We start from the raw sequence: 20,313 nt of genomic DNA, 5'->3' as shown, positions 1-20,313 counted from the left end.
TTTTTGTTGCTTATAGCTATCAGATGGCAATTTGTTTTCTTATAAACTTGATCAGTTGGTTGGTGGTTGCTTCTTTCTCCCATGATGTATTTCCCTTTGATTTTGTAGATATTGATACTAGACGCAGGGCTGCTTGTGATCTAGTTCGAGGATTATGCAAGTTTTTTGAGGGACCCGTGACAGGAATCTTCTCTGGTTATGTTAATTCCATGCTGCAGGAATATGCCAAAAATCCATCTGTCAACTGGAAACACAAAGATGCAGCCATTTACCTGGTGACATCTTTGGCATCGAAAGCCCAAACACAGAAGGTGACTCTTTTCAGTTTATTTTTGTTTCCAAAACATAGTTGTCCTTTAGCACAGAAGTCAAAAAGAAGTGATAAATTTCTGGTTATATAGCCTACTCTGCTAGATAATGTGTTCTGATTAGAATTCATAGTCTCCAGAAATGACTTTATATTGATTTTTTAATTACATGTTTCTCATAGACCAAAGTATAGATGGTACACTTGTTTCTTTAGGTGAGACTCAGTATAGGAGACTTGCTAAGCTTAAGTTTAGCTGTTCTTTAATTTAGGGAAGTTTCTTTATTATCTTTTAAACCAGTCTTACTTTATATGTAAGCAGTTTATGTTTTGAAGTATTTATCTCCATCTTTAACCTGGTTTTCTAAAGCTGCCTAAATTTCCATTGTGGTAGATTTATACAGGTAGTTCATGTTACTGTTATGAATTTGTTTTTTAGCATGGGATTACACAAGCAAATGAGCTTGTAAACCTGACTGAGTTCTTCGTGAATCACATTCTCCCTGATTTAAAATCAGCCAATGGTGAGTTTTGTTAAATGTTTTTAATACAACTTACAGTGTACCTGTAATTCTTACGTGCACTGTTATTTTAAACTACCAAATGAATGCTGTCGTGGCTGTGTCATTCATGATACTGAAAACAGTGGCTCCTATCCTTGCAGTTACTTCTGTCGGATAAAATTTCTAACGGGTGCCTTCGATCTTGCCCAGGTGAAATTAACTTTCCCTAAAGAAAATGTTGCTTATATAGAAGGAAAATAGAAACAAGTGAGACTGAATTGTCACTCAGCTTTGTTATCCTAATAATTTCACACTAGAAATCATACTTTGGTTTTTGTTTTCCTTCTCATTTAAAAAAAAAAAGAACTCTTGGGAATTCCCTGGCGGTCAAGTGGTTGGTACTCTGTGCTTCACTGCTGACGTCCTGGGTTCAGTATCTGGTCAGGGAATTAAGAGCTCACAACATGGCCAAAAATAAAATAAAACTTGAAAAAAAATGAACTCATAAAAATGGAAGTACGTTTAAAGCAGTTGAGACTAATAGATGCTCAGGATACTTGCATATGTTTATGAAAGTATGTTAATCAAGACAGACAGACATGTAAAGTTGTGGAGACTTAAAATCACTGCACAGCGGGCATAACAGAGGACTCCCTCGTCACCGTCACTTCAAGAGCTTTGACAACTGCCCAATACTCTGTCCCTTTCACTAGTCAGCCTGCTTCCCACTGCTCGTGTAAGCTCATCTGGAGAGGCCTGCTCCTGATTCAGAATAGCTTTGGTTCTGGGAAGAGATACTGTCATTATTTCCTGTGGCCCAAATCATTTTTGTTCAATTACATAAGTAACGTATGTTCCTTTGTAGTGAAAATTAAAGGTAAAGGTGAAAAAAATAGAATTATTCATAAACTTACCAGAATTAATAGTTGTGTGGTAGATCATTACATAATTAACTTGACATTATATAACTTAAATATAACTTGACATTATATAATTACTTGACATTTGCTTCCCAGAACCATGTTTTTAAAATCTGATAATATTGTGACTGATTTGAGAGTAAGAGTTAAATAACTGTGACTTTTTATTTCTTTTAATAGTAAATGAGTTTCCTGTTCTTAAAGCTGATGGCATCAAATACATCATGATTTTTAGGAATCAAGTAAGTAGCTTTTCATTTATATGTTACATGCCACTTACTCTCTTAAGAGCTTTATTGTATGCCAGCTTTGCTTCCCTTCTACTGTGCAGTCATATTTGATATCCACATCTAACAAAATTAACAATATCTCCTTAAGAACTTAGGATACTAGGCCATGATTAATTTTTCTCAGCTTCTCAAAAATACTGTTTACACATTGCTTATGGTTGATACGTCTCATGTCCCTTAGTTTACAACAGAGGGGTCCTTCTTCCCCTTTCCTATGCACCCTCCCCCTTTTTTTTTTTTTTTAAAGAAACCAGTCATTTATCTTGTAGAGTTTCTCATTCTACCTTTGGCTGATTGCATCCTCAGTGGTATAATTTACCCCTGTTCCTCTGTTCCCTGTATTTCTAATGTGAGGTTAAGAGTGAGATCACATTTTTTGAGATATAGGTAACCTTAATATAGAATTCACCATTTTTAAATGTATACTTGTGTAGTTTTTTAATATGTTTATTCTTTTGCACAACCAACATTACTGCCTCATAGGTTAATTAATTACCAGTAGGGAATACGGGATACATGTTTGTGTGTTTTTCTCCTTTATAAGTTCAGAGTAGTGAGTTTGATGCCTTACCAACCTCCAGAGGACAAATGGAATTTATTTTTTGACTCTTTAGTGTCATCTTCCGGAGAAGGCACTGGCAGCCCACTCCAGTACTCTTGCCTGGAAAATCCCATGGATGGAGGAGCCTGGTGGGCTGCAGTCCATGGGGTCGCTAAGAGTCGGACACGACTGAGCGACTTCACTTTCACTTTTCACTTTCATGCATTGGAGAAGGAAATGGCAACCCACTCCAGTGTTCTTGCCTGGAGAGTCCCAGGGACGGGGGAGCCTGGTGGGCTGCCGTCTATGGGGTCGCACAGAGTCGGACACGACTGAAGCGACTTAGCAGCAGCAGTGTCATCTTTGGCCAGTAGGGGCCCCATTATGTAGGGTTTCGTTTCTTCTTTTTTTTTTTAATTGGAGGATAATTGCTTTATAGTATTGTGTTGGTTTCTGCTGTACATCAGCATAAATCAGCCATAGGTATACATACGTCCTGTGTCGTCTTGACATAAATTTAGTAACTTTTTAGCAGCTTTTCTTTCATGTATGACAATATTTCAGGTTCATCTTGTATATTTCCTGTCCCAGACCTGAGTTTGCTACCCTTAAAGGTGGGAAATGTTATTTAGAGACCATAATCTAGATGCTGGGGAAACTGATTCTAGGCTTTTTCATGAAGATAGCCGGGAAATAAGTAAAACCAATATTATCACCAAAGTAATACTGCTGAGTGCCGTTTGATTTCTTTGTGCATCTTATATCCTTAGCATATTATCCTATTGGATGGATAGTCAAGAAATAACTGTTTAAAACAACTTGAAATTATTCTGCATTTTTGCCACTAACTTGATAAATAATTAGATTCCTACTTTGTGGGGTTTTGTTTTTTGGCGGGAAGCCTGAGAAAGGTTACAGTCCATGCCTCCAGAGTCAGGCGGGGTACATTCAGAAAGGTCTAGCTTTCCTCCCCATTCCTTCTCTCTTCCTGAAGGTAACCATTTTTCACTAAGTTTTGGTTTATGTTTCCATTATTTAATTTTGAAAATATAACCTAAAATTGTCCTATATCTGTTTATATATTTCCTGCTCTCCTACACAGAAGAGAGTATGCTAAACACAGTTTTTCTCCGTTTTTTTCTTTTTTGGCTGTACCACATGGCTTGTGGGATCTTAGATATTCCAAAGTTTTAGAAGTTTTTAATGAAGAGTAGTATGCTTATGTTTATGCCTCCCCTGTCCGCTTTGTTTTTTGAAGAAGAGAAGTGAGGCACAAAGAGTTTGAGTGATTTTTCTAAGAAACTTCCTAGTGGGAAGTATAGTTCCTAAGAGGAGTTAAATCAGTCTGCTTCTCCATGATTTTTTTTTTTTACCCTTAAGTCATAGTTTCATGCTCAGAGCAGGAGAATTGGTTGGAAAAGTGAATGAGTTGAACCATTGCGTGGAGGAAGAAGTTTTGATTTCTCACCCATATCATATCATCTCCATTATAATAGTAGCTGGAAATTAGAATCAGATTCTGATTTCTAAAATTAGGTTCTGACTTTTTAGATAAAGTCAGCAAAGCACTCTCTTCCAGTTGGCTTTTACTCAAAGATGGCATCAGTAAGTTATGGCATATATTGTTGGCATATATATGGCATATATATTGTTGTTTTTTTCAGGTACCAAAAGAGCATCTTTTAGTCTCTATTCCCCTCTTAATCAATCATCTTCAGGCTGAAAGCATTGTTGTTCATACTTACGCAGCACATGCTCTTGAGAGACTGTTTACTATGAGAGGGCCTAACAGCGCCACTCTGTAAGTATTTGATGTGTATATTTTTTCATCTTGGGGTGTAGACCATCGGTACCGGTTAGAGATAGCTCGGTGTATTCATAATTTCATTAGAAGTTAGAAAAATAAATGTGAATATTTCACTCATTTATACTATGTCTCATTCCGAAAGGATTTGAGACTGCATGCCAGAGTAGCTGTGTTATGACAGTAAAGTTAAGTGGAGGCGATTGGAGCAAAGGAAAATAACTGGGGTGTGAGGTTAATAAAGAGAGGTTTGTCAGAGGATCCTGTATAGTAAAGAAAGTCAGGAGTTTTATGTGGAATCCTCTAGCAGCCAAGGCAAAGAGAGAAATGTGGTGAGTTAAATGTCCATAATGTCTATGAGATTAAAATTAAAATGGTTATTCAGAAGGCATCTCAGAAGTAGACCTCGGTTAAGGGAATCCTGTGTAGTACCCCTTTGACCTGGCTGTTCTTGTCATCTTACTTAGTGCTGAGACAAGAGACAGCTGAGTGAAAGTAATTCTCTGGGGTTCGAGGTAGTGGCTCTTGAGGCCTATTCCAAGGATAAAAAGAAGGGGGGATTGGATGGTCTGTGTTCCTTTCAGGCCTTTCTTCAACAGTGTTATTTCTTGAGAACTGAGATGGAAAGCATTCTGGGTTCTTTTCTTCATCAAGAACTTGAATTCCAGATATACTCAGTGGCTAGTTAAGGGTTAAAAGGTTATCCTTTGAGGTAAGTTAAGACAGTACTGTCTTCAGGCTCAGAATTTATGCAGAAAAGAGTTCTGAACTTGCTCCACCCCCTGAAAAGCTAGATGATTGAGAGTCCAAGTTCCATTCTCAACGTTGACAAGTGTAAACTAGTTATGGCCTCAGCAGTTTAGACAGTGTTGGGTTTGCCTTGTTTGGGGTTTGTTTAATTGTGTTTGGTCTCAGACATGCCTTCTTAGGAACTTAACGTGAGCATATATAAAAGAAACCTTTTCCTAAGTTGTGTGCCAGTTGTCTGTGGTGGGAGATGGCTCGCTTTATGCCAAGAAGTGTGATTCCATAGTTGCCAAGGGTATTCCAGAGTGACCGTTAAGAGTTGGTGGTGACTGAAAGCTGTTTTTTCATCTATAGTTTTACAGCTGCAGAAATCGCACCGTTTGTTGAGATTCTGCTAACAAACCTTTTCAAAGCTCTCACACTTCCTGGCTCTTCAGAAAATGAATATATTATGAAAGGTAGGCCATTTCCCTGGTATACAGACTCTAAGTATCTCATCTCGTAGACTGCAGGGGTGGTCAACACTGAGTTGTAGTTCAGGTTATATTGAGAATTTGATAGGTTTAGATATTTTTAAGTGAAAAATACTACTGTTAACAGTGTTTTCGGAGAAAGGTTTACCCTAACTTGATACAGAACTCCTCTTATTAAAGAAAAGGTATCAAACTCTTTTTTTCTTTTCCTTGACTGACATTCTCGAGGGCAGAGATGAGCTGGGACTACATTTATTGACAGCATGCTCTGCTAGGTCTGGGTGTGAAACCTGGGTGTGTCTGATGGACCCCACACAGATCTGCCTTCATAGACCGCACTGCCGAGGAAGCAGGCAGCTAGCTGTAGGCATCTGTGCTGTGTTAGGGGAGTGTCTTAGTAACAGTTCTGGGACATTCCAAGAGTCCAGCACAGTTTATATGACACATAGGAAATGTTCTGGAGAAGGAAATGGCAACCCACTCCAGTATTCTTGCCTAGGGAATCCCGTGGACAGAGGAGCCTGGTGGGCTCCTGTCCATAGGATCGCACAGAGGCAGACAGGACTGAAGCGATTGAGCAGCAGCAGCAGGAAATGCTTTTTGAAGAAACTGTTCCCGGTGCCTCTGGCTTGGTTGGTCAGAACCCTTAGGTGGATGGGTGGGTGTGTGTGCATGTGTTTCTGTTTGTAAGTGTGTATCTAGGTGTATTTGTGTTTTCAGCACTGTATTTCTCCCTACAGTGATGTGTAACTACTGTTGTTTAATATCCATTTTTTTGAGGCAGCCAACTGCTCCATGGCCTTCATTGCTGTGTTCCTAGGGTGTGCAGGAGCATGTATGTAGTATGTAGCAGCTTCCCAGTAAAGACTGTTGTGTGAGTGAATGCAGGGATTCTGTGCCAGCCCAGTGGAGGGACGCTGATCCATCCTGTAACCTCAGCTTTCTAGCAAGTGGTATCTAAGCTGAGCTGCAGGATAGGGAGCACTTAGCTACTTGGAGGGTGAGCCTTGGGTATCACAGCAAAGTTGAGGAGGAAAGAGGATAGCTTTCTGTTCTGTGCGCCTGCCATATCATAGATGCTCTACTTAGTAAACGTCTATTCCATTTGTGTAGAAAGAGCCATCATATAGTTTTAGCCTAATGTATTTATCTCCGCTGCCCAGTGTGTTTTGGGTGTCTGTTAATGAACAGTTAATTTCACAACATGGACCTTCTATCTCTTGATGTGTATTTCTGGATTTTTCTCAGGCTCTTAGTCTCTCTTTTGTGGGAAGATGGGCAGGTGGCGTTATGTTTCAGCTTGTGGTGGGCTGTGATATTACCAGTAGACTGCGGGTAAAATTCCACGCCCCTGATTGCTGATGGAGGAAGCTCCCTCCCCACTGCTGCTCCGTGTCCACCTCCTGTTTCACTCGCCGCCTCTCTACCTGCCCCTTTAGTCACTTCTGTATTTCTTACAGTCCCTTAAACCTTCTGGAAATAACAAATACATTTTATTGTCGGATTGTAAAAGGAAGGGAAATTTCAGATTATTTTTAAATGTATCTGAGGGTTGTTTCAGAGTCTTAAAATTTTATTTTATGAATCAGAAGACTTTTTTCTCCCCCTAACAAGTTTTATTCTGAGGTTTAACTAAACTGTTTATTTCTGCTCTTATATTTTACAGCTATCATGAGAAGTTTTTCCCTCCTACAGGAAGCCATAATCCCCTACATCCCTACTCTCATCACTCAGCTCACACAGAAGCTATTAGCTGTTAGTAAGGTAACAGAGCCAGTTTTGAAAGTGCGGTTGCTTTTTAACCTAAATGCTTCAAACTGTTTGAGCCTCAGAACTCCTTGGCAATCAGTCGGACAGGGAAAGATCTATGAATTCTTCCTGACCAGCAGTTAATATATGATTCTGAAAGTGTGGGGTGACATAGATTGGAGACATGGCAGCAGTCACCTTTAAGTGTAAGCTCGGAAACTTTAAAATGTTTTATGCTCACTTTAAAAAGTAACGTGTTCATTGAAGAGAATTGAGAAAGTACAAACAATCTGAAATAATCTTAGATGAAAGAAGTGGGCTTTGCCCCAAATGGACACAAAAGAGGCTATTCAGATTAATGTCCTTTTGTGTCTCTTCTTTCTGACTCATTTCCCCAAAAATAAAGTTTACTCCTTCTTTGGTCAAAAATGTTACAGATATTTTGATCTGTATTTAAATATAAATACTAAGTTTTAGAAAAGAAAAGTTGGTTTAAAGCCAATAAAATTCATGTGTTATTGTTAATTATTCTATTAAAAGTCCTAGGAAGTATAAGGGAGACTTTGAGAATAGTGATCATTTTTCCACTGAATCCTGGGTAAGCCTCTAGGGCCTACCTGGGTTTTGGGGAATTGAAAGAAAAGAGACGTAAGGTCTCTCCACTTGCACCTGGCCTGGGCTGCACGCTCATCCTCAGTTCCTCGGCTTCCTGTGGCAGCCTTCCAAGGGTTGTGGTTGAAAGAGAAAATTGAAAACCGCTGGTTTGAAGGATTGCTACTGCAGGTGCAGGCACACTGAGGCCTGCAAAGGTGAAGAGTTGCCTGAGGTCCCACAGCAGGCCGGAGGCAGGTGGGGCCCCGCACGTCCCTGTCCGTCGCCTCCGTCACCGTTACGGTGACGGCTCAGGGGCACTCGGGCGTGAGAAAGCTCCTTACAGACGCTGGGGGCTGAGGTTCGTGCAGTCACCTTCCGGTGCCTCTGAACTATTTTTCATAAGTAGACATTTGCCCATTAAAAATAAAGTCCACACGGGCATTAGTATTACTATGTCATGTTCTGAATTTTCAAGTCACTATAAAATTTTAACATCTAGGCTTTTTCGTATAATTGGTGTTTTTTTTCTTAATAGTGTTTTCAGTAAGGTTAAATGTGTTTTAGGTAGTGAATTAGATTATTAGACATAAGCTTTTTCTTTTTTTTTTAAATTTCAGAACCCAAGCAAACCTCACTTTAATCACTATATGTTTGAGGCAATATGTTTATCCATAAGAATAACTTGCAAGTCTAACCCTGCTGCTGTTGTAAATTTTGAGGAGGCTTTGTTTCTGGTGTTTACTGAAATTTTACAAAATGATGTACAAGGTAAGTGAAGAAAGTTATTTTCTTTCTGGTTGATTAAAAATTATTCAAGTGATTATAAAATGCAATCTGCCTAAGAGATATGTGTCTTTTGTGTCAGAGCCATTAATTCTGAAGCTGAAAGCTCTGTTTTTACTTCTATCAACAGAATTTATTCCGTATGTCTTTCAAGTGATGTCTTTGCTTCTGGAAACACACAAAAATGACATCCCGTCATCCTACATGGCCTTATTTCCTCATCTCCTTCAGCCAGTGCTTTGGGAAAGAACAGGAAATATTCCTGCTCTAGTGAGGCTTCTCCAGGCATTCTTAGAACGAGGTTCAAATACAATAGCAAGTGCTGCAGCTGACAAAATTGTGAGTCAGATTTATTTTGATACAACTAATTTTTAAGATAACTGGGAAACTAGAGATGGCAGATTCTTTTTAATTTTTTAAAAATTTCTTAAAATGAACGTACTATAAGGGGAATTAATTAGTAGAAAATGTTAACATACATTTTGTTAGAACTAGGTATCCTTTAGTTATTTATCTCTTTGGTAGAAACTTAACATTGCGGGCTTATTATTTGGGATCTTTCCCCCCTCTATACTTCAGAAGACAAACGGAGAAAATGCTATTTAGATAATTACAGCATGCACTCTTTTCCAAAACAGATCACCTGTTTTACTTTTAGAAAAATTAATCCTTGCCTCTTTAACTAATCATTATTTAATCTAATTTGTTGTAGCCTGGGTTACTAGGTGTCTTCCAGAAGCTGATTGCATCCAAAGCCAATGACCACCAAGGTTTTTATCTCCTAAATAGTATAATAGAGCACATGCCCCCGTGAGTATGAATGCAGCTTCATTGTACGTTTAATTGAGGATTCTGTTCAGGACTCAGAAAAATGCTGGATTTATTTTGGTGCTTTTTTTCTTCAATTCTTTAGTGAGTCAGTTGACCAATACAGAAAGCAAATCTTCATTCTTCTATTCCAAAGACTTCAGAATTCCAAAACAACAAAGTTTATCAAGAGTAAGTAAAGCCATTTAAGTTTTCCTACAGAAATTTTTTAATCATTTATAAATTTTATATATAAAATATTTTAAGATGCTTCTTTTCTCTAAACAAAATCATTTTCAATATACTATGCTCCAAAGGTTAGTTTCTAAGTTTAAACATCAAAATATTTTTAATAGAAAAATCATAAAGAAATATAAATCAGAGAGAGACCATATGTAAACCTTTTGTCCCTGGTGGCTCAGATGGTAAAGAATCCACCTGCAAATGCAGGAGGTGTGGGTTCGATGCCTTGATCAGGAAGATCCCCTGAAAAAGGAAATGGCAACCCACAGCAGTATTCTTGCCTGGGAAATCCATGGAGGAGCCTGGTGGGCTATACAGTCCATGGGGGCGCAGAGTCAGACATGACTGAGCAACTAATGCTAAGTTGTATTAAAAGGCCAGTATTGGGGCCGGTGGGGGGGAAGGCCAGTATTGATGCCAAACTCTTTGTCAGACTTTGACTAAACTGTTTATTTGATGCAGTCCTCTGTATTGATACTCTGCATCTCCTGTCGACAGGTTTCTTGGTCTTTATTAATTTGTACTGTATAAAATACGGGCCGCTAGCGCTGCAGGAAATATTCGATGGGATACAACCAAAGTAAGTCTGCTTCTATTATTTATCATCCTGTTTTTAAAAACAAAACATCTGACCTCTCAGTCTCTGTTTTATAGATGACTGTATAGTTCTTGATGCAGTGATAGTATCTTTGTGGTTTCCAAAATATTCTTGGGGTGGCGGGGGCGGTGGTTGGGCTGTAAAGAGGAAAATACCTGCACACATTTTTCTAATTCCTAAAGGTCCCTGCCCTTACCCACTGTACTCTTTACAGCCAGGGCTCTATGTTGTGTTAGATGTCTGACATGTCTCCAGGAGCCTCCCTCTGTTAAGGCTAACAGTGGTTTTTCGAGTGAGAATAGTTTGGATTAGTGAAATTTTGCTCTTGACTTAGTATATATGCATTAAGAATACAGTTAAGCAGCATTACCCATTTACTAGGGAAGGAAGGCAGTAAAGTAATGATAGAGAATAACTTCTTGGAGAAAAACTTTATAGATATCTGTAGTAAATCAAAAATAATTCCTGATTGAAATGTGAAAAATAAATTAACCTGAGAAGTACCAGAAAATATGTTTTCTAGCTATAGGAAGTCATGAAGAAAGGAGCAGGTTGACTCAGTGCTCGTGGCGCCTAAATTAGCATGGTCTTTCCGCAGAGCAAAAAATACGCACTTGTCCAGAGATCAGAATGTCCACATGCCTTGGTATTTACCATTTCCACTTCAAAGAATTTAATAAGATAAATTCTTAATCACAGAAGTATATAAACTTAAGAATTTTATACCATGTAGAATTATGGAAAACTTTAATTCCAGGATGTTTACAACAATATTGATTAGCCAAATAATTTTTTTAAAAGACAGCCTTTATGTAAGCATAGAAAGTTGGAAAGTTTATAATCCAAAAATGTTAAAACTGGTCATTGCTGGATGGTGAGGTGATAGTGATTCTTTTTTCTTCTTGCTTATCTGTGCTCTGATTGTTAGTTTTTTAAAGATTTCTTGAGTAATTAAAAAAAACATGCAAGACCAAAAAATGGCTCTAAAGAATTTCCTTGAGCCTGGCTTAAGGTGGCGTATTCACAAAAGATGGTGACAGGTGGTCAGAGTGGCGGTTTGATTTTTTAGGTCTCTTTCTTTCTGTTGACCAAAATTAGCAGCCTTTTTTGGTATTTTATTATATTCCTAAGGAGTCATTGAGTGTAAATAAGTTAGACTACTGTAATTAAATATTGAGTGAATTTGTTTTGCTTTAATTAACAGAATGTTTGGAATGGTTTTGGAAAAAATCATTATTCCTGAAATTCAGAAAGTATCTGGAAATGTAGAGAAAAAGATTTGTGCTGTTGGGATAACCAAATTACTAACAGAATGTCCCCCAATGATGGACACAGAGTACACCAAACTGTGGTAAGTACTCCATTCTGGAGTTTAGGGAAATTAGTTTCCTTCCCCTATCATGGCAAAATTAACCAAGCTTATTCTCTTGGGGGCCAAGAGAATGGGTTTTGACCTCAGCCTCCTCTGTAGCTACCATCAAATCCAAGACATGACTTGTGGATTCTTCGGGGCCTGGAAAGATTTTGTTTCCTGATTGTTTTTATTTCTTTTGGCCATGCTTAGCAGCATGTAAGATCCTAGTTCCCCCAACCAGCGATCAAAATTGTGCCCCCCTGTGGTGGAAGCGCAGAGTTTTAACCACTGGACCACCAGGGAAGTTTGTGGGGGAATTCATGGACCCCTTAGAGAGACTGCCGAGAGTGCCTGGTCTAGGTGATCGCTAAGGCTTTTACACAGTCACTCCATTAAACTGGCCTAAGTCTTTAGAAGGAGACACTGAATAGGCAGAAGATCTTACATGTGTGCTTGATGTTGGGCTCCATGACAACCTAGCTTTCTTGACCTCTTGCCTCTCCCTTACGGTTTCAGTCAGGCAGCCTCTTCCATCAAATGATCTGTCAACTGGAAGCTTATTTCTTCTAACTTAAAACCATTGAATCTCAATTTGACTTCACACACATGGCCTCCTAAGTAGCCTGGGTCACACAGCCAGCACAGAGTTCTGGGCAGAGGACATCAGCATGCTGTGGCCCAAAGAATTGAAGAATGCTTTCCAGCTAGACAAAATCACTGGTGTCCATCTTAATCTCAAGGATCCCTTACTCCTCCTGAGACCACGCGTCTATAGTTTTGTGTCTCTGAAGACATTGCTCCTTTATTAATAATTTAAATCTTCTAAGAGCTTACTTAAATCTTGTCATCTTCCAATCCAGGACTCCTTTATTACAGTCTCTGATTGGCCTATTCGAGTTACCCGAGGATGATACCATTCCTGACGAAGAACATTTTATTGATATAGAAGATACCCCAGGATACCAAACTGCCTTCTCACAGTTGGCATTTGCTGGGAAGAAGGAGCACGACCCTGTTGGTCAGATGGTGAACAACCCCAAAATTCACCTGGCTCAGTCGCTGCACAAGCTGTCCACTGCCTGTCCAGGAAGGGTATGTGTCTCTGTTACCTCGGAGAACTCGAGTCTTCTCTGAATCACTCTGATTGGTTCCCAGGCCCCCGTGGGACGGCGCTGAGGGTAGCTGCTCTGGCGCCTGTCTTCCTTGCTCCGCACAGTCACCCGCAGGCAGTTGCATTCAAGGTCTCTTTAAGTGATAGACTCTTTTTTTCCTTTATGATGATGTTCAAGTGACTTTAGGAGTCAAGACAAAATGGAGGATAAAACCCTTGACTAGAAATGTATTTATTTCCCAGAATGAAATAATCCTTCCATTTTTAAAATGGAGGTATTGTTTTTAAGTGCAACATATTCAGAAATAACGAACCATAGAGTAAATCTAATAATGGCTTTATATTGCATTAGCCAGAAACAGTCTTAGAAATTTTGTCAGAAAATCTGTATTTTTGATTGTTTTATTATGGAAAATTTAGAACATAACTTAGAAACTGTAATAAATACTTATATTTATTACAGACCTTTACTAAGTAATTGGAGAGCAAGCCTTAGGCATCAGGTATTCACCATGAGTACTTCATTAGGTTTCGGTAACCAACGGGACATGATTTAAGCAACCATAACACCACTACCACACTGAACAATAGAACAGTCATTCCTGTGGGTCCACGTTTTAGACCTGTCATCTGTTTCCCATCTGTAGGTCCCCTCAATGGTGAGCACCAGCCTCAATGCAGAAGCGCTCCAGTATCTCCAGGGGTACCTTCAGGCGGCTAGTGTGACGCTGCTTTGAACTGCCTTTTTTGAATTGGCTTAGTCCAGAATGGTTTCTGAGGACATCATGTAGACATCTGAGCACAGCTGCATTAAAACAAAACGTGTTCGTTTTGAACTTGTCTATTAAATGTTGTTTTAAGCTGAACCTTGAGCAGATTAGTTTGTGTGATCATAAATATAAGTGAGTGACTTTTTCAGTTTGCAGCTACAAAGACAAGTACTACTACTAGCTTAGTGTATGACATTGATTCGAGCATTTGCACTGTTTTGGCAATTCTAAAGTTTTGACGGACACTGACTGTGGAGACATGTTTTCTGTTACCAAGTCCTTTTGTTTCGAGGCTGCTGCCGTTCGTGTTTGTCCTGTCCTTTGTGGTTTTGTCCGTTTCCTTAAGCTTTTACTGGAAATGTGAATAAGCAAAGAAATCACTTGTGTAACTTGCCAAGAAATGCACATTTCATAGTTTTAAATCTGTAATGAGCAATAAAAAAGAAAAAGCCCTAAAATATGTATCTAAGAACATCTTAAGGACAGGTTTTTGGTGCTGATATTTTTATAATGAAGAATTGCTTTAAGTTTTTCCTCTCCTGGACTCCATAAAATCCTAATTTCTAAACAATTCCAATTCAGATTACCTAGTGTTTTTTTAAGAAGGGAAAGGGAACTATCACTCTAGGTTTGCGGCTTGTGTGTTAGAACTTGCAGTTAGCCCGGGTCCTGGGTGGCACCGTGAACTATGGGAAATGGTTTCCTCTGAATTGGGAAGAAATGCTCGGCCTGGCTTCACAAGGCTGGTGGGACTGCTTTAGCTGGTGCAGGCGTTTGCTCCTGTTTCAGTGTCTTCTCTGCAGATCAGAGGCTCCTTGGAACTTTTTGAACCATGGCATCCATCTTGGCAAAGGCTGCCAGCCCGGCTCCTCCCTGGACAGAGTCCAGGGTTCCGTGGCCTCTGTCTTTAGAGGATAAAGAATCAGACTATCGACGTGGGGAGGTGCAGTTTTTACAGAGGATGTGGGGATTGTCTGTTTAGTGCAGTGAGACCGAAATCTGATTCTGTACAGATTATGTGGTGTTTTTTTTCCCACCTGACTTGAATGCTTTATTTTCTTCATGTTGGTTTTGTTGTGTTGCTTGAGAGATTTCCAGTTTACTCTAGTGTACTCATACCTACCAACCTAATAATTATTTTTGATTTGAATAGTAATGGAAGCATTAAATCATATTTACTATGTGGCTTAAGTCGTCACTGGCAGATGAATATTGAGACAGCACTGAGATGTTTTTGAACTATGAACATGATCTGATACGGGTGAAACGTCTGGAATGGCAAACAGTTGGTGCTGCTTTGGCGCTCGGCGGAGCTCTGGTCCTGAGCTTGCTAAAGCTGCTGGGTAACAGCTGAGGGGGGCAGGCAGGCCACTGTTCGGGAGGACGCTGGGCTCAGCATCCTCATCAGTCTTCTGAGTTCGAGTTCTGAATTTTTTCCTTCTTCGGTTAAAACGAATGAGAAACCATTTCACTTTGTAACTGCACCTCTTAAAATAGTTTCTGAACAGGAAGGCTGGTTACTTGCATTCTTTTACTCGAGCATAATTCATGAATATTTTGTTAAATTTTTTTTTAATGTTTAAAATTGAGATTTCCTACTGCATCCAAGAAAGTTTTTGTATCTATCTTATAAAGAGTTTAAAGATGGGAGGCTGGAGTTGCTATGGTGTGTTTTCAAGACGTCTCAGTGACTGTTCCTCGGTGGGGCCAGCTGTGTGTGTGTATGACGAGCTGGGTTCATACTTTGGGATCAGGCCAACCTGGGTTTAAATCACATGTCTGCCACTGAGGCCTTGACCTCCACGATTCTATTTCCTCTTCTGAAAAAGGAGAATACCACTACTTACCGTCAGGATGGTTTTAACAAAACATTGAAGTACTTAGGAGAACCTGTGGAGGACAAATCAGTACCAAGCTGTTGGTTGAGTTGTTTAGGGCGGGGTGTGGACGTGCCTGGGAGGCGGTGTTTGCCTGCATAGCAGCCCCGTAGACGGGAAGACGGGGCGTCCCGGCCCAGGCAAGGCCCTGTCGCAGGACGGTTCTAGACACGGGGCCATTGTCACTGCAGAGCCCTTCGTTAGAGTCTCCTGCTGGACCCGTTGATCCTCCCTGCTGTTTGTATCTTTCTTTTATAAATGTTTTCCTTGTAGCAAATACAGGAAAATATTTTAACAATTAAAAATCATTCATATTCCTATACCTTCAAGCATTTTTATTCTCTTTCTAAGCAAAGTTTAGATCATTCTGCAAATAAAATTTTATATGCTTTTTAGAAAAACCTTTTACCATTTAAAACATTTACTTGGCAAATAAAATTTTCAGTGGTTGTAGTTTTATCATTTGGATATATCAGTCCCAAATTATACAATCATTGTTAGGTATGTAGAGTTTTTATTTTATAAATCTTGAAGTAGACAACCTTTTAGGTCAATCTTCATCTCTTTTTTTCCTGAAGGTGGAATTATTGGGCCAGTTATCCTGTGGGAAAGGTTGTGCCAATTTCTGTCACACGTCCCTACCCACACTGGGCATTACTTCATTATTTGTGGGGCACAACGGATCTGGCATTCAGTCAGAATATTAGCTGCATGTGGTAAAAGTCTAATAATAAATAGGGCATCTAGCTCAGCTGGTAAAGAATCGGCCTGCAGTGTGGGAGCCCTGGGTTGGGAAGATACCCTGGAGGGCATGGCAGCCCACCCCAGGATTCTTGCCTGGAGAATCTCATGGACCAGAAGAGCCTAGCGGGCTACAGTCCGGGGTCGCAAAGAGGCGGACACAACTGAGCGGCTGAGATGCAGCTGAGCGGTGCGTCTCTGCCCTCCCAGAGGCAACACCTTTCAACTCACACTGCCTGTAATTCTTAAATCTTTAGTTTAATTATCAACCATAAGGCCTCATCCTTCCCTGCTGTGACAGATGAGAACTTAGCTCACACCACTACTTCCAGCCTACACTTTGTAGTTCTCCTCTCTCTCTCTAGTAGTCCTAACTCTCGTCCCCATCAGCTGTGGCCTTCATCTCTGTATTGTCCTCTGGATTGATGTCTCCCTACCCTCCACCTCTGACTTCGTTTTCACACTGTTAACAGCAGCTCGCATTTCATCCTGCGCAGTAGCCCTTTTCTGTGCTTCGTCTGTAGGTCTCTTAAAAGGTAAAAATGGATAATCAGTAAGTGAACTATTAAAACGGTATAAATAGTATTCAGAACTGGACTTGGCAGTGTGTAGAGATTGTTTTTTCCTCCCAAGGTCCAGTGTTTGTTTTCCCTCAAAAGAGGCCATTCTTAGAGTCAAGGTCAAATGGATTATTTTTCCTTCATATTCCATGAGTTGCTCAGAGCAAGCCATGCCCCATTTTATCTTGTGATATACTTGGATCCTGATGGGTTTTTATTAGCCTTCTTCATTCTGAGGGTTACATGGAATCCTTTCCACTCTTCTCTGAGATGTTCTTTGTACAACTCACTGGCTCTTGTGGGTCATGCAGGTTCTTTAGGTGAATTGCTACGAGTTCCAGTTGCGCCTCCTTCATCCAGTGTCTCATGGAAACTTGAGAAGCAGGTGTGAGGCTTTGGTCTGAGAGGCCACACAGCTGGCTGGCACTGGGACTGAAACCCAGGCAGCATGGTTTCTGGAGCTCAGGACTTGGCCGCTATGCCGTGGCTCCACAAAAGTTAGAAACAAGGCTTCCCAGGTGGTGCTAGTGGTAAAGAACTCACATGCCAATGCAGGAGACATAAGAGACGCAGATTTGATCCCTGGGTTGGGAAGACACCCTGGAAGGGACGTGGCAACCCACTCCTTGCCTGGAGAATCCCATGGACAGAGGAGCCTGGCGGGCTACATCCGTGGGTCACGGAGTAACATGACTAAAGCATTTTAGCACACGTGCAATCTGTTAATACAGGTGTGACTGCGAGGCAAACACCGGGAATGTTGTTGGCGGTCTCTCCCCTCTGTTTGGTTGTGATCTTTTCCTCCATTTCAGAAAACCTGAGTGTTGGCTCTGTAACCCAACTCATTATTATTCCTTGCTCCCTGCTCCTTGGTTGAGAAACATGACCTACATGTGCAACAAGGCAAGATAGAGCTTTGGGTCCACCCTGGCGTATTCTTGGTAGGAGTATTGAAATCCAGTGAAAAGAATGTACAAGGCAGTTTCCTGTGGATCTTATGAGCTAAGAATGCAGTAATAGACGAACACGCTGCCCCTGGGCAGGCAGCCGCCCTCAGCCACCCGCCCTTCTCTGGGGTTGCTGTGTGACAGGAGACTTTTTTAAAAGTTAGGAAAGTCTCCTTTCTCCCTCACAGTGGATGATGTGAGAGCCAAACGTGGCAACATGGAAGGAAGAGCAGAGCAGCCACTGCAGGCAGGGAGAAGCTGCTCAGACTTGACGTGAGAGGGAGGAGGACTGGAGAGGTGGGGAGCGAAAGGAGGGGTTTACCTTGTGTTGGGAAGAGGGTCCGGCTCCTTGCAAGCAGTTGAGTCAACCCTTCCGAATCTAGAGAGGGAAATGCTGCTCCAGGAAGCTGGGTTTCTCAGGAGATGTCCCCTAAGGAGACAGATCCTAAAGGGTCTCCAGGTGGGTCCGCAGAGCAGCGGGGAGGAACCTCGCTCCCACCAGGTCCCGCCACTCAAGAAAGCAGAGCTGGGTGTCCTCGGAAGGCCGACAGTCCTGCTGAGCCGTGGCTGAGCTGAGGCCAGCCCCACTGTCGTGACTGTAGGTCTCAGGCTGGAAGAAGTCCCTGCAGAGAAACCTTCCCAACAAGAGCCGGGGGTGAGGGCTGGGGACGACAGACGAAGGAAGCCAACTGCCGCAGACTGAACATTCCACACCCCCGTCCTAACAGGCAGCTGAGAACACTGCCTCCAGTCGCTGGGACAGTGGCCTGCAGAGCCCCCAACAGTGAGGCCAAAGTCGTCTTTCCTGTTTAGTCAAAGGTACCACGTCGTGCCATAATTTGCAGAATTTGGGGGTGCCATCCAAAGAACCATCCATCATTTAGAGTTGTGTTTTGTATCAGAATAAAAATCACTAGCAATGTCATGGTCTTGCGGCTCAGAACGCTAGTTCTAGAAGTACATGTACAATACCTGGGATCTTATTAGAAACGCGTTCTCGAACCCAGACCTACTGCGACAGAACCTCTGAGAATGGCACCCAGCAGCCTCAACACAAGTCTCCCCGGGGAGTGGATGCTCGTGCTCAAGCAGCTGAACAAGGATTGGATGAAGTAAAAGTGAATCGGAAAGGCAAGTGGGCATGGCAAAAGCTGTGAACACGGTCAGTCTCAACGTTTTATGGGCTCGGAAGGGAGAAGGGATCGTACTTCAAAGATACGGAATGAGCGGCTTCAGTTTTGCATAAAGGGTGGCAGACATCACAGCTGTGGCCGACAGAGCCACAAGCCTCAGGGTCTCTTCCAGAAGTCATCCATTCTCTCCCACCGAGCTGAAACGGACAGGAACTCGTGCTTTCATGGCCCTGTTTCTTGGGAGAGTCTCAGGAGTAAACGAGGGTCTGCGTCCCTGAGAGGAGAGCCCTGAGCACAGGACAGGAGGACAGAATGAGGGCGTGCCTCAGCCCCCAAGAGGGGGGACTGTACGAAACGGCACCAGCGCCTGGGCTGCATAACAGTGGAAGGTGCTGACTAAGCAGTACCAGCTCTGCACACTGGGGAGCTGCTTCCGGGCCAGCATCCACCTGTTAAAACATCTGGGCCCTTCACCAGGTGATCTAGTTACAGGCGCTCTTCACAGCACAGAAGACGTGGCCGCACAGAAGACGTGGCCACACAGAACCACCATCTCCCAGGCTGTCCCGCCTCCGGGGCCTCGGGAGAACGCTGCCTGGCTGCGGGGAGCGATGACAAACCACTGCAGAGAGAACCGGGCCGGGTCTGGGCCCACTCTGGCGTTGGGGATCTCGAACACGCTCACCTGGCTACCCACACAGTCTAGGCTTAACCCCCCCTTAGCCACCCACCATTCCGGAAGTCACGGTCCCTGGGCTGTGGGAGGTCTGAGTGTTCCCAGGTTTCTTAGCTGGATTCAGCCTGGTTTACACTATTCTTGTCCGTGAACCCAAGGAGCCGGTCGACAGTTATTACAATCCAAAGAAGCGTTTTCAGGTACACATTCTGAATCCACCCAGTGAGCATATGCTCGGCATACAGGACAGACAGGCAGACGTACCTGGACCGGGGGACACGCACAGAAGAACGAAGGCCCAGGGGAATCTTAGGCCAGTTCCCGCAGAAGACTTTGGCAGCTGGAGCCAATACACAGTTGAAAAATTAGCCAAGGGACTTACCTGGCGGTCCAGTGGTTAAGACTCCAACGTGCCATGTTGGGGACACAGGTTCGATCCCTGATTGGGGAACTAAGACCCCACAGGCCCGGGAGCAACTAAGCCCACAACTGAGCCCGCACCGGAGAGTCCAAACGCCGCAGTGAAAGATCCTGCACGACCCAACGCAGCCAAATAAAAACACGCAGCAGGGAAGGCTGCAGAATGCCGAGGTGCCGAAGGCATCAGCAGGTGTGTGTGTATGTATAGACAGATATGTACATATAGACAGATACAGATGCTCTTCCCCAACAGCCCACTAGCAACAAGCTCCACACGCCCCTCGCTGGCAGCTCCGCCCCCAGCACCATACTTCATACCCTCTCACATCTTCCCTTCTTCAGTTACTGCTCGACAGGACCACACG

General features: G+C 42.2%; 1 protein-coding gene across 1 annotated transcript in view; it reads left to right on the top strand.

The window, feature by feature from the left end:
- Positions 1–13,690, top strand: part of CSE1L (chromosome segregation 1 like) — a 35,120-nt gene extending 21,430 nt beyond the window's left edge. Inside the window, exons 12-25 of the mRNA XM_025263311.3 lie at positions 109–311; positions 747–831; positions 1,911–1,972; positions 4,226–4,362; positions 5,467–5,570; positions 7,252–7,349; positions 8,546–8,696; positions 8,842–9,050; positions 9,424–9,521; positions 9,625–9,710; positions 10,260–10,341; positions 11,564–11,710; positions 12,574–12,805; positions 13,472–13,690. Of these exons, the coding sequence (XP_025119096.1) occupies positions 109–311; positions 747–831; positions 1,911–1,972; positions 4,226–4,362; positions 5,467–5,570; positions 7,252–7,349; positions 8,546–8,696; positions 8,842–9,050; positions 9,424–9,521; positions 9,625–9,710; positions 10,260–10,341; positions 11,564–11,710; positions 12,574–12,805; positions 13,472–13,561 (1,784 nt within the window). The 3' untranslated portion in view covers positions 13,562–13,690. The remainder of the gene's footprint in view (positions 1–108; positions 312–746; positions 832–1,910; positions 1,973–4,225; positions 4,363–5,466; positions 5,571–7,251; positions 7,350–8,545; positions 8,697–8,841; positions 9,051–9,423; positions 9,522–9,624; positions 9,711–10,259; positions 10,342–11,563; positions 11,711–12,573; positions 12,806–13,471) is intronic.
- The last annotated feature ends 6,623 nt before the right edge of the window (positions 13,691–20,313 follow it).

Source organism: Bubalus bubalis, chromosome 14 (assembly GCF_019923935.1).
Source record: "Bubalus bubalis isolate 160015118507 breed Murrah chromosome 14, NDDB_SH_1, whole genome shotgun sequence".
NCBI classification, from domain to species: Eukaryota; Metazoa; Chordata; class Mammalia; order Artiodactyla; family Bovidae; genus Bubalus; species Bubalus bubalis.
Note: the sequence above shows the minus strand (reverse complement) of the source record. Positions and strands in the feature narration are given on the sequence as shown.